Source organism: Pteronotus mesoamericanus, unplaced genomic scaffold (genome assembly GCF_021234165.1).
Source record: "Pteronotus mesoamericanus isolate MK-2021 breed Mesoamerican mustached bat unplaced genomic scaffold, CSHL_Meso_final scaffold_174, whole genome shotgun sequence".
Lineage (NCBI taxonomy): Eukaryota > Metazoa > Chordata > Mammalia > Chiroptera > Mormoopidae > Pteronotus > Pteronotus mesoamericanus.
This window is the reverse complement of record NW_026555309.1, coordinates 8,409,292-8,423,570: the sequence shown is the minus strand read 5'-3', so window position 1 is coordinate 8,423,570 and position 14,279 is coordinate 8,409,292. Positions and strand designations below refer to the sequence as shown.

At 35.7% G+C, this 14,279-nt stretch overlaps 1 protein-coding gene across 1 annotated transcript in view; it reads left to right on the top strand.

Moving 5' to 3' along the window:
• Positions 1–14,279, top strand: part of PPP1R42 (protein phosphatase 1 regulatory subunit 42) — a 43,196-nt gene that overhangs the window by 19,442 nt on the left and 9,475 nt on the right. Inside the window, exons 5-6 of the mRNA XM_054590226.1 lie at positions 9,271–9,388; positions 13,233–13,368. Coding sequence (XP_054446201.1) covers positions 9,271–9,388; positions 13,233–13,368 — 254 coding nt within the window. The remainder of the gene's footprint in view (positions 1–9,270; positions 9,389–13,232; positions 13,369–14,279) is intronic.

Below are 14,279 nucleotides of genomic sequence, written 5' to 3'. Positions count from 1 at the left end.
CTGAGCCACACCAGCCAGGGTTATTGCTCAGAAAATTTTAAACGGCAGAAGCTCTTTGGAAAACAGCAAGCTATTTCTTATAAAGTTAAATATGCAATTACCATATGATTCAGCAATCACATATACGGTACACAAATCTTCATAGTAACTATCTGTAATTTTGAAAACAACCAAATTTCCCTCAAATGGGAAATGGATAAATAAACTTTATTCCATACAACAGAATATCAGTCAGCAATAAGATGCAATGAACTACTGATGCACACAATAGCATGAATTTAACAAAACATTATACTGAGCAAAATAAGCCAGACAAAAAGGAGTATACACTATATGACTCCATTTATATGAAACTCTTGAAAAATAAAAAGAAATGTATATAGTAACAGCGGATCAATGATGGTTAGATGGGAGGTTGACTGGAAATGGCCATGAATGAATCTTTTGGGATGATGAAAACCTTCTGTCTTGATTATGGTGGTTGTTATATGAATGTATATTGTTTAGTCATTTAGTGGACACATTTTTGTTGTATATACAGTATAACAATAAAGTTAACTTTAAAATAATATTAGAAAAATTTTCAGAACGAAAGGAACTGAGTTTTCTGATTCAAACTGTCTCCCAAATGCCAGCAGAAAGAATGAAAACTGACCCTCACCCAGGTCCATCCTTAAAAGTTTTAGGATGTTAGGAGTAAAGAGCCCCTAAAGGCTTCTACAGAGAAAAAGAGGGTACAAAGAGTCAGGAATCAAAATGGAATCAGAATTATCCATCTTTTCAATCTGGAACACAGTAGAATAATGTCTTCAAATTTTCAAGGTAAAAATATTCTCGATCTAGAATTATATGCTTAGTCAATTTTTAAATTTTTAAACATGCAAATGCTCAAAAACATTTATACCCCACATGTACTTCCTCAGGCAGCTTTTAGAAAATGTGTTCCTCCTAAACAGGAGAGGAAACTGTGAACACGGAAGGATGGCATCTAGAAAATACAAAAAAGACTACGGATATTCCCAGAATGAATCTGAAGGGAATTTGAAGTGAAGAATTGTCCTGGGACAGCATCTACCAGCCCAGGTTGCAGGAGGCTGAGTTGGTGATAAGTACATAGAAAACTAAGCAAATAGCTAACCAGTCAATTTTTAACGCTAGAGAAAATAAAAAGCAATCATAGTGCATTATGTGGTTTAGTGTTGGATAATACTTAAGTGAGCTTAATAATAGTGAATATTAATCATAATTGTTAATAACTCATATTAACAATTTTAGTAAGACTCTATTGACAAAATAGGGGAAGGGAAGTATAGGTTTGTAGTAGCAGTTGAGAGTTAAATCATCATCTACCTAGTAGGAATTCAGTAGATAAATATCTATGATTTAAAAATCAATAGATAGCAGTTGTTATTTAGCATTGTGGGGGTGTGTATAGAAATAGCCGAAAAAGTTGAAGGCATTTTTTTGTAAGACCTACTCTTTAAGCTTTATTATAAACCCCATGGTCTTTTTTGATTTTTTTAAAACTGTGTTGTTGCTGCTTTTCAAAAATCTAATATAAAAGAATAATTGGTTGGTAAGGAACAACTGGTTAATATAATCCTGTTATTGTATATCACCATATCCCCCATTAGTCTGAGAGCCTTTAAGAGCAAGGAATTTTTGTTGATTTTAGGATTCCCTTGAGCTCAGCCTTGTGCCTGGTACACAGTAGGTACCTACTGCAGGTTTACAGAATGAATGAATACAGGAAATGAAAAATACTCAGCTATCGGGGAAGGAATGCAAACCATTCCTTAAGTTCCAGAGGTGGACATATGCCAAAAGTTGCTTTTCCCTCCAATTAGAAGAGATATCCAGAGAGTGAGGATGAAATCTCAAGTTCTTTTACTTCCAGCAAGAAGACACAGCAATTAAAAATGCCTTCTTAGAAGTCTGAATGTAGGCTTGCCTGGGGTTCATTTGTAATGTGGTTTTGTGGTCCATTTTACATTATCCTCTGAAAGCTTAATCAAAGGACATGTTAAAGTTTAGCATCATAATATTAACTTGTTTCTCTGTATGTATTCCTGGGGTCAGATCTCCATTTTTTTGGCTTTAATTTTTCCATTATTTATGCTCATTGATTGAAGTTGCCCAGAAGCTGCTAACATCACACCCTGACCCATGGAGAGAAAGCACAACGTGCCATACATAATAAGGTCACTGACATCCATCCTAAGAGACTTCAGCAACAGACAGCTTTGTGCCATAGGGAAAAAAGAAGTGGACATCATTAGAGAACCCTCACAAAACCACTATAATTACCAAAGGTTTTTAAAAGCACTGGAGCAGCTGCTTTGATATGAACCATAGGTTCCTCAAATGCACCTACAGAAAATACATGAAATAAGATAATAATGAAAAAATAATAGCTCCTCAGATGGTTAAATAACTGAACCTTCCAATCAAGATTCTGGTTTGAGCAGTGAGAAAGATATTTAAGAAAAAATAAAAGGAACACAAATAACGAGGAAAAGTACTGCCATGGTAATGGAAATACTGGAGCTCTGTGGAAGGAACAAGAAAAGAAAAAGAAAAAAGAGAAATGGGAAACTGAGAAACATTGACCTTCCCAAACAATGCCCATGCTCCAGCCTAGAGCTGCAGCCTACAGTGGCTACGTTAGAGTCAGAGCCACAGGATAAGGACCTGGAAAAAGCTGGGTGGCCAAGTGGCTTCTGTCCTTTCTGCTGTTTTGGATGGCATTCCTGTTCCTCTCACTTCTACAGACCTACATCTGTCAAGAACAACTTCCCCCAAGATCCTCTAACCCTACCCTTATCTCTCCTACTCCCTAGTCCAAAGCTGGTCCCAGACAGAGACTTGGGGCAGTGGAGGGAGAAGTGAGGATAGTGAGGGAGTAGAGGCGGAAATGAAAGAAAAGAAGAGAAATCCTGTCTTTTTCTTTCCATATATGCAGCACCTCTAAGCAAATTTTTCAAAATGGTTCCATAAAATTTTTCCTTTATAATTCCTGTCCTGCTTCTAACCTCAGATCCATTCATCCATGCATTCATTCATTTCTCCTTATCTATCCATTCAAAACACCTACCATGTGGCAACACCTGCTAGACAACTAGAGAGACAATAGTGAGCAAAAATTGATACAGTCCCTGGCCTTGAAGAGCTCTCGGCATTGAGGGGAAGAAAAACATTAAGCCCAAAATGAAGCAAAAACAAATGTAAAAATGCACCTGTCACATGTAGTACAAAGTAGAAGTATGTGGCACTGAGAGGCTATAATAGGGGGATTTGCCTTAGTGAGGGAGCTCAGTGACAGCTTCCCTTAGGAAGGGATTGCTGAGCTACTCCCTTGTGAGAACAGAAGGGCATAACAGATAAATAGAATAGCATGTGTAAAGGCCCCGAGGCAGGTGAGAGCATAGTAAAAATGAGGAACAGAAAGCAGAGAGAGTAAAGGTGAACCACAATGCAAATAAATTGGTGGATAGAAGTTGCATAGGTCATGATAGAGAGGTTTGTCTTTATCCTCAGAACAATGGGGAGCCCCTAAAGGAGTTGAAGCCAGGGGTGAAGTACTGACAAATCAGCATTTTTCAAAGATCAACATGGCTACAGTGTAGAGAACAGATTGGAAGAGGTGAGGCTAGTTAGGAAGTGGGAGATGGTGAAAATTTGAACAGGGTTGCATTGAAAATGAAGTGAATAAACAGACTGGAGAGCTGTCAGGGAGTAAAGTGGACAGGACTTGGTGATGATGTAAGGAATATAGAAGGGGGAGGAAGCTCAAGAGTCAGGTTTGTGGAAGAGGGAGAATATCGTGAGTTTTGGTCAAGTTTGAGGTGCCTTTAAAATATTCTGTAGAAAACATCAGGTAGACAATTGGATGTATAAGGTCACAGCTTAGTGGACAGCAGAATGTCAAATTCTTCAGAAAACTGGTTAAGTGGTCACTGAAACTGCCATCATGGATGAGACTGCCTAGATATAGGAGAAGTATGATGAAATAAATGCTTACTGTGGCATTCCACAAAATCTGGTTCTTCTCATGTATAGATGACCCTTCCTTCCTTGGTGTAATAGACGTTTTATTATTGTCACCAGTGTGAACATTCTTTTTTTTTTTATAATGTATCGGCAATACGAATGAAGAATATAGTGGGTTAAAATAGAACCATACTGTTTTGAATTCAAATAAATTTCTATGCTGATAACAAAAACAGAAGAATATAGTGGGTTATTGGAGAAAAACACTTTTATAGCCATGATTTTATATACATTTTGCTGTGAAGGGGGAAAAAAAAAAAACACTGAAAAGGATAAATGTAGATTACAGAAAAGGAAGAAAGTAAATTGATCCCTGATGGTCTGCCACAGGGACACCTGCTCCTGCTCCTGCTCCCCAGTGGGAGCGCTAATACTTGGGAAACATGGTGATGCAGTATGAGATTTTATGGCACCACACCACACAGTCTTTGGGCATTTTATCCTATTAAATAGGTTGTTTTATGCCCTATTCAGGCAACAGTCTGTCAGGTATAGCACTGTTTTTTATGAGATATATTCTCTGATCTCAAAAGAAACTTTTGGAAAGAGCCTGTTCATTTATTAGGGATTCCTATGGTCAGAGGTTTGTTACTTGTGGGGTCAGAGATTCATGAAGATCCAGGGAGCCTACAGAATGTGGAATCACAAAGCCATAAAGGGAACAGTGAGTAGTGTAAGTGCTCCAAAAAACTGGGACTGAGAAAGTCCGAAATTGGCAGTGTGATAAGGTTAGAAGTGCCTCTTCAGAAGCCACAGGCTGCAGGAGTACCAAATGACTGAGGAAGCAGAGGCAGTAGCCTGGGCCCTTATAACTCCAAATGTGGTCCTAGGGTGAGAGCTCAGCCTCAGAAATGCAGAATCTCGGCTCTGCCCCAGATGTAAAAAAAATTAGAACCTGCATTTAAACAAGATCCCTAGGTGATTCTTACGCACATAAAGTTTGAGAAGCACTGGTGTGGACTGCTCTTTCAAGAAGTGTAGTGATGGTAGGTGAGAGACAGTATAAAAGCCAGAGGAAAGGGAGAGATAGGAAATGGAAATGCAAGAGAAAGGAGACCCCAAGAGGAGGAGGCCTGTGGACGAGGACAACGGATGGAGAGAACCAATTATTTGGGAAAAGAGGTGGGACACTTTCTTAGTTGAGAAAAGTGGGGAAGAGGAAAGAAAGAGGAAGTGTGAGACCAAAGGCAGATAAATGAGAAAATTCTGTGGGCAAATAAACCAGTTCTCCGCAATAAAATTGGTAGCAAAGTGAAGCCCTGAGGAAGAGGAGAAAGAGAAGTTAGGCCAAACAATACTCCGTAGTTTAGAAACTCATTTTTTAACTCACAATGCTCTCATTTAAATGACCATTACTTTTGGTTAAAACGTCTTTGCATTTTTTCTGTAGTTCCTTTAAAAAGGTTATGCATCAATGTATTAAAATATTAACTACTTTAATGACCATTTACAATAAAACTGCCTATCTCCAAGTAGTTGGATGAGCCATGAACTTCAATAAGGCCAACATTATACAGCTTGCCGACATTATAAAGTCAAATAAATATGGTTAAAAATGTATAAAAATATGAAAGAACAAAAATTTAAATCTATACCTACAGTTTTTATGTCTGCAAAGTTTGCTAAATAAATAAAACGATCTGAAAAGTTAATTTCACAGTCAGATATATTAGTGATTTACTTCATTGGTTTTCTGATGTCTATTTATCATGAGGTAAAGTATCTTCAGAATGAATGGTGGAAATAAAAAACTTGACATGTTTGCCTCTTATATAAACTAAATATTTGATTTATAAGACACAGACGAGCAAACCACTATGGCCTGTCATGTTTTCCCAGTTTCTAATTTATTCAACCTCTGCTCAATATTGATCCTGACAAGCAGAGTAACCCGAAGATAAATTTATTCACTCCACAGTTTAGTCAGAAACAAGCCAAAAATTATAGATTTTCCCAGGCAGATGATGACAGGCAGTCAGAGGGATGACAAATGGCTGTCTTTAGATTTAGTTAGGACAGTTGGGCCAGACATTTCCGATAAAGATTGGAGCATTCTGGTCAAATACAGGTTCATCAGTGGTCATCATTAATTGTAGAGGGAGCATTTGCCAGTGCTGCAGGCACCATACAGGAGCTCAGCACCAGCCCTGTGTGGGAAATAGAATTGGCTCCCCAGGATTGTGCAGCACCCCTCTACGTGATAGCATGACATGATCATTTATCAAACAGAGACTGTCCAGAAAAGTGTCTGCTCCCTTTAGTAACTTATTGAAGGGCAGGAAAGTGAAAGCATTTTATTAAAGACAGGAAGGCAATGAACAACCAGAGCGTATCCAAAGGGTAATCATATTTCAGCACAGGATTAGTTTAGTCTTAAATAAACATGCACTGGAGGGAGTATGTCGAGGGTCATTTATCAAGTGAGGGACAATTAACAAAACTGTACAGGACTCTTATCTATATAAATGTAAAGTTCTCTTATTGTTACTATTACTTAACTTTTGGATGGAGGAGCATCGTATTCAACACTAAAAAATAAAATACAATGCACAATTTCTCCTTAGAGATTTTTATAGACTAAGACAAATACAGAGAAACTCTCACATAAAATAATTATGGCTGTATCAAACAGTGTTAAATAAATGCTGTGGAGAGAGCATAATCCAGGGCTATGGACTGAAGGATGATATAACTTCATAGCTTTTTCATAAGTCAACTGCATGTCAGTGGGTCAGAAGTTTATTCTTTGTTAAACAATTTTTGCTCTCTGCTGACCGAAATGAAGAGAAAAAAATTAGCAGAGGGGTGGAAGGACAGGCAAAGAGGCAAAGAATTAACACATTTATTATTACCTGTTTTGTTCCAGGCATTTATCTACCATGGCAACCAATCCTAATCATCCTTGCTTTATAAATGAGGATACAGGCTAGCCTAAGGTCAAACAGTAAGCAGCAGTTTTGGATTGCCTGATTTTTAAAAAACAATTCCTATTTTTCACATAAATTATTTGGATACTTTAGACTGGAGTCTAGCACAGAATTTATTCCATGATTCAGTAAGATTTTTGTTGAATAATGAAGTAGGCAGAACTGGAAATACTTTGACCACTTTATGTAGGAAGACATCAGTCTCAGGAAGATTAAGAGACCTACCAGGTATTCTGCAGTGGGTTCCAGACACCCAGCTGTCCTTTTAATTATTCTCCAAAGATAGCATCTCTTCATGTAGATGCAGGCATATATCTTTATGTCCCAAATTTGTTACATTCATGATATGAAAGAGTTTTGTGGAGATTTTTTTTAAATCCTCACCCGAATGCATGTTTATTGATTTTAGAGAGGGGGAAGGGAGGGAGAGAGAGGGACAGAAACATTGACGTGAGAGAGAAACATCTATCAGTTGCCTCCCATATGCAACCCTGGGATGAACCCACAACCTAGGTATGTGCCCTGACTGGGAATCAAACCCATCGCCTTCTGGTTTACAGGATGATGCTTCAACCAATTGAGCCACACTAGCCAGGGCATGGAGATTTTTTATATGTGGAAGGGAACAGATATGAAAGCTTCACAGAACAAAAAAGTTTTATAAAATCTAAAAAATAAAGGAAGTCGTATAAGAAGTTTTTCCAAAAATGAAAAAAATAAAGTATCTAAGCAATAATAAACATGGATCAAACAAAAAATAAGATGGAAGGTAAGAATAGGTTAAATAGATCTACTAGGCTGAGAGGTATCAAGCTTTGAAGGTGAGGAAATAATATAGGGAGTAAAACTACCAGGCAATGCATTGTCAATTACTTTCAGCTTTGCAATTAAAAGCATGTATGAATTACTCTATAATTTGTATTTCCTAATTTTCCCTTATACCCTATGATAATTTCAGTCTTGGCTTGAGGAAAACAAATAGAAAACTCATAGGCGCTTCAGCCCAGCTATCCTCTGCAATTTTCATTAACTCGGCAATGCTTACCACCATATTCTAAGGAGCAACCCCCAGATATGCGCAAGATCACGTATCTGGCAGTGCTCTGAAAACCAGAAAGCTCTCCACAGAATTAATTATCAGCACTTATTTTTATAGCAGCAAAATATTTGCTTTAATGTTTTTGCCCTACTAAAGGTGGTTTTCCTTTCCTTTATTTTTTGCCTGTGGCCATTGAATTTTATAAAATCAATTGAAGACTATAAAGTAGGAACACAGTTTTTGCATTGCTTGACTTGAGTAATTCATTACAGATTAAATTTACCTGATTTTAAAAATTAAAAACAGAAATTTGGGATACATGTAAGAAATGCTCCAAGTATATTTCACTTCCATTAAATAGCTAAAATAAAATATACATATTTAAAAATGAGGAAGGGGAGAAAGCAAGGAAAGGAATGACAAAGAACAAGGCATTGAAGAAAGAGATAGTGACGATGGAAAAAGAAACCCAAATAAAAAGAAAGCAGAGATAAAAAGGGGAAGCTGAGTGAGCTGGTCCTTAAATGCCATTAATCAGTTTTGCTCACATTCATTTGAATTGTATACCATGGAACAACTTATTCCTTGAAATATAAATTAGCTGATTTTCTTGTAAGCTACAAAAACACACACGTATTTATGATACATGTAAAACAAAACTGTACCCATATGACAATTAAAAAATAAATCCTTATGCTCAAAAAAGTAGACTAGAAAGAAATATGACAACATATTGAAAGTGATATTTTGGTGATAAGCACACAAGTGATTTTTTTCCCTATTTTTCCTTTTATGTTTTTACAGATTTTTAAAATGAATGTGCATTGTTTATAAAGTAAAAAGCATATGTGTGTATGTATATATCCCCCTTGCAATGCCAATGTACTGCTTACTCACTACTCCTTAATTGCTTTAATCTGGAAGCTTCCATAAACTCCACTAAGAATAGGGCATCTTTGGCAAGGTGGTTGGCCAGAGGAACAAAAGTTTTTTCAGACTGGGTCCATTTAAGGGACTATGACAAAGAACTGTTCCATGGCCCCTGACTCAGAACCTCACTTTTTGCCTTCTTTTAGCCTCCTCTATGATTATATAGATGATTTTATCCAAAAACGATTTATGGTACACGTTCTAAGTATCTAGCACTGAGCCAGAATGCCACAAAAAACAAAATTACCTTTACAAACAGTTAATTGAATGAAAGAAATACTGAAAGCTATGATATATTTGTGTCTTTTCCTTCTATTATTATAGGACTTGGAATTTTTACTGAACAAGCTGATGAAGCTGTGGAAAATGGATCTAAATGGAAATCCTGTTTGTCTCCAACCAAAATACAGAGACAGATTGATATTGGTCTCCAAATCACTGGGTACATATTTGTATTATATTAATATAATTTTATTAGAGAAAGAGACCTGGCTCACTTTTTAATCAATTTATCAGCATACCTTCAGAAAAATAATAATATGACATCTGGATTTACAAAAATGGTGAACTTTAAATGTGATATTTTTTAATAATAGCAAAAGTTAAAATTGAGAAATAAAGCATAGAAATATCTGCTATCCACAAACAATTAATTGAGGCACCAGAGGCTCTTTCTTTAAAAAAGAAAATGTGCCAGTTACAGGAAAAAAAATGGTTAGTCATAAATGTATAGAACTTGCTCACCTTTTGCCAAACTTCCACGTACACAAATCCTCTTCAGATCCTGAGACTTTATTTCTTGGTTCTGTAGATAAAGTCAATCAAGGTTTTCACTACTGACACTTCTAAATGGTACCCTAAAAACATACAGGAGTTCCTTTCATTTGAAAGTAGAGCTGGGTGGGAAGTCTTTTATGAGACCCTCCCTTACAAATAATAACATTCCTGAATATGCGCTCTACTGGGGAAATGGACCAGTATAGGGACCATGTCATACAGCATCAGAGAGACAAACACTGCCCTCTTACAAAGGAGATTTGTGAACTGGTTTCCTATATCAGAACTTCATGACATGGGTATAAAAACTAATGTATGGCAAAACTATTTCAAAGTTCATAGCTGTAGAAAACCTTAACTAATCATAATGCTAGTGCAGTGATTCTCTTGGAGGAGGAAGGGATTGACAGAAGGCACATCAGAAAAACCCAGGCCAGTTTTTCACAATATATGCATGAGAGTTATACCCTGCCAACCCTTTACCCCATCAGCCAAGAGTAGGAAACAGAGAACAGTCATGCATACTTTTTAAAGATCTACAGATTATTCAGCTATGCACCACCCCCAAACTGTCCATCTCCTCCCCTCTCTGCCCATCGCACATAGTTGTATTAGTCCACTTTCCTTAGGAAGCAGAGTAAAGTAAATGCAATTAATGTTTGATAATTAAGAATCTTCCAATGTTCATGAACCATGTCTGGAAACATTTCTTATGACCATGGGCGATGCTGTAAAACATGGAGATAAGTGTACTGATTTCCAAACGAAAAGGATTCGTTCAAAGTTTTTAAAAAGTAATTCTTCTATAACATATTTTATGATTATAAGATCAATGCATATTTCTTCTAGAAAATACAGAAAAAAGATAAATATCATTTATAATCCTGCAATAAATCTGCTGTTAACACTTTAGTATATGTCTTTACGGTCTTTTTGCTATACATATATACATATTTAACAAATCCTCTTTGATTGTAGCTTGCCCTATTTTATTTTTTTCCTAAATCCAAAACCACACACACACACACACACACACACACACACACACACAATTAATTGAGGACCTGGTTTGATATGTCCCAGTCAAAAGAATTATAGGGAGCCATTTTCTGTTTTGTAAGTTACCTACTCCTTACCAAATAGAATGACAATCCACACACTTGATTTACTTAGTATGAGTGAAAGCAACTTATTAAAAAAGAGCTCATAGGTGTCTGATGCTGTGTCCATTACCTGGCTTCCACTCCTGAACCACCTGTACACCTAATAACGTCAGATAAGATCATTTGCTAAAACTGAGATGGAATCAGAGTTACTCAGGCGTAGTCTCCTAACCATTCCTCAGCTTTGTCTGAAACATTAACGTAAGGAAATAGGTTTATGCTAAAAGACTTGGATTTTTCATTCCTTATCCTTATAATAAGTGTTTTAAAAATATGTATTGATTTATGCATATATCATCCAAAAATATACTAATAAATTATATAATTATTAGTAAAAACAGATCTGGAAAGATATCAACAAACACAAGTATTTGGGAAAACTGACCATAAAAGAATAACCTTTAATGTAAAGTTTATAAATACTAAAATATATAATGATAAAACATGTAGCCAATTTCTTACATTATAATTTAAAAAGTGCTATTATTCAGTTCAAATAAGTACATGAGACAAGATATGGAAACAATTATACTTTCAGAGTTTACAGTTCTAGTTTATATTTCCAGTTTCATCACTTGATTTGGGATATAACAGTATTGTGGATATTTAAGTGGCAATGTTAACACTTTTAAGTAGAACAATTAATATTTTATCAAGATATGGTCATTTTCCCCTGTAAGAACAAGACCCCCCACCACACACACACAAAATGTCACTACATCCTTTCTACATTCTGGAATATAGCAGAACACATTACATGGATGATGAGAGAAAATATATTATTTAATTTTAAAAACTGCTAGATACACACATTTTGCTTGAAAAGATAGTCTTTACATTAATGAAGGCCACCTGTATTCATGTGATTAAAAAGGTCATATAAAATATCCTATAACTTTACAGTATATCCATATACAATAGAACACTATAAAAATTATTAAAAATTGTGTTTTACCTTGTCCGGTGTGGCTCAGTTGGTTGGGCATCAAACCACAAACCAAAATGTTGCCGGTTCAATTCCTGGTCAGGGCACATAGGCCTGGGTTATAAGTTCGGTCCCTGGTCAGGAAACATGTGGAAGGCAGCCAATTGATGGTTCTCCCTCACATTGCTGTTTCTCTTCCCCTTTCTCCCTCACTACCCCTCTCTCTAAAATTAAATCAAAACAAAACAAAAAATTGTGTTTTAAAAAACATAGTAAAATGCTCACAATACCATATTAAAAAGTAGGCTGTAATGCTATATAAATTACAATTTTACATAATACACATACATACATACACAGAAAACAATAAATTGCTAAGAAATGTACTAAAGTGTCATCAGTGATTTTTAGTGATAATTTTTGATTGTGGAATACAGGCAATGTTAATTTTTTTTCTTTTTCAATTTTTTCGTATTCTCCAAATATATTACAACATACAAAAATTATTTGTGTAATTTAAGATACTCAACTTTCAAAACTTTTTTTAAAGGAACAAAACGTAAAGATAGCTGAAATTTCACTTCATCGAACCAAGAGGCCAGCTATGTAGGTTGTTCCTAGTTTATAGCCTATGTCCTAGGATATAGTAAGCATTATTAATGTATGTGCTTTGCAAACACTGTTGCATATATAAAATTTCTTACTTACTTTAAGATCTTTGCTTTTTCCTAAGAATAACCACCATCTTATTTAAATAAATAGGTAACACTAGTTTTTGTTATGTATGATATTTTGTTTTTTAAAAATAACAATATAATTTACATATTACCCTAGAAAAGTGACCATACATCAAATTTTGTTTACAATGATTATCTCTGTCAGTGGTGGGAAAGAGAGCTATGGACAGTAATTACTCCTCATTTTTTTTCCATCATGTTTCAGCTGTTTATAAATAAGGACATATTCTTCCCTGGCTGGCGTGGCTCAGTTGGTAGGAGCATCATGCCATAAACAAAAGATCACAGGTTCGATTCATGGTCAGGGCATGTGCCTATGTTGAGGATTGGTCCCCAGTCAGGGGCCAATGAGAAGCAACTGGTCAATGTTTTTCTTTCACAATCCACATTTCTCTCCATTTCTCCCTCCTTCCCTTCTCCTCCCTCTCAAATCAATGAGAATGTCCATGGATGAGGATAATAATAATCATAATAATAAGCACATATTCTTTTTGAAATCAGAAATAAATATTTAAAAATAAATGAAATTTAAACAAAAATACAGAAGTTGCATAAATCAGTTATTTTAAAAAGAAATTTATTTCAGCTAATAGTGTAACAAGTTTGTGTGCCCTAAACCAGAAGTGTGTTTATTTTGCCTATATATTGACATTAATATATTTTAACATATATATTTTTATCTAGAATTTCTTGATGGAAAAGAAATTAAAAACATGGAAAGACAATTTCTAATAAATTGGAAAGCATCCAAAGATGCCAAGAAAATCAGCAAGAAAATGAATAGCAAAAAAGAGGATGCAAGTAACTCATACATATGTAAGTAGGCTGTCATTCAATAGTTGACCACTTCTACTAGCAAAAGGAATATTCTACTCAATAACACCAAAAAAAAAAGCCAGGAAATAAGGAAGATTTGTTTAGATTTTATTTAAGTCTTTTGATTTTTAAATTTATTTAGAATTCCTATGAAATTTAACTTACAATGTTTATAACTGACAATGGGAGCCTCTATCAGCTAAACCTGTGTTTGGTTCCTACTAAGTAGAACTGTGTAAGCTATGTAAACAGTCATAGAAGTGGGGGGAAATGGGAAAATATGCACTTCTATATCTGGCAAAAGTACATGATATTATTAGTTACGTAAATGGTGAAATAACAATCAGCTATGTGAAGTATGAAACCTAGCCAATAGTGTATTTGGCAACAGTGCAAAAATTACATTTTTTATCAGATAGAAAATGAAAATATATCATAACCACAGCTGTGGGCTTTACTCTGTGTCCTGTCCCCTTTCTTATGTGCACACCCCAAAACTTGCATATTTTAATATGCCTAAGGTTGTTTTACAAAGGACGTGCCAACCTCCCTTGCCTAAGTAATGCAAGTAAATGTAGCAAAGTGTAATGGGTAACAATTATCTGTATCATATTGGGGTCCATACATTGGAATGAGCCCCTTCCTCCATTCCATGATAATGTTGGAATGCTAATGATAGTCTTCTTGTTCCACAACTGACAGGGGATGGAGACATGGAAAGCAGTTAGGCCAGGGGAACAGGGGAAGGAATGCCGGAACAGGATAGTGAGGCTTTATGCATAAATAGCATACCCTAGGAGCATATCCTAGAATAGCATATCATTCTAGGACAAGGAAGTTGAGGTGAGGGAAAACAGAAGTGGAAAGGCATCAAGCTCTGATGATTTTGCTATATTGTACCCATTGAATATGAAC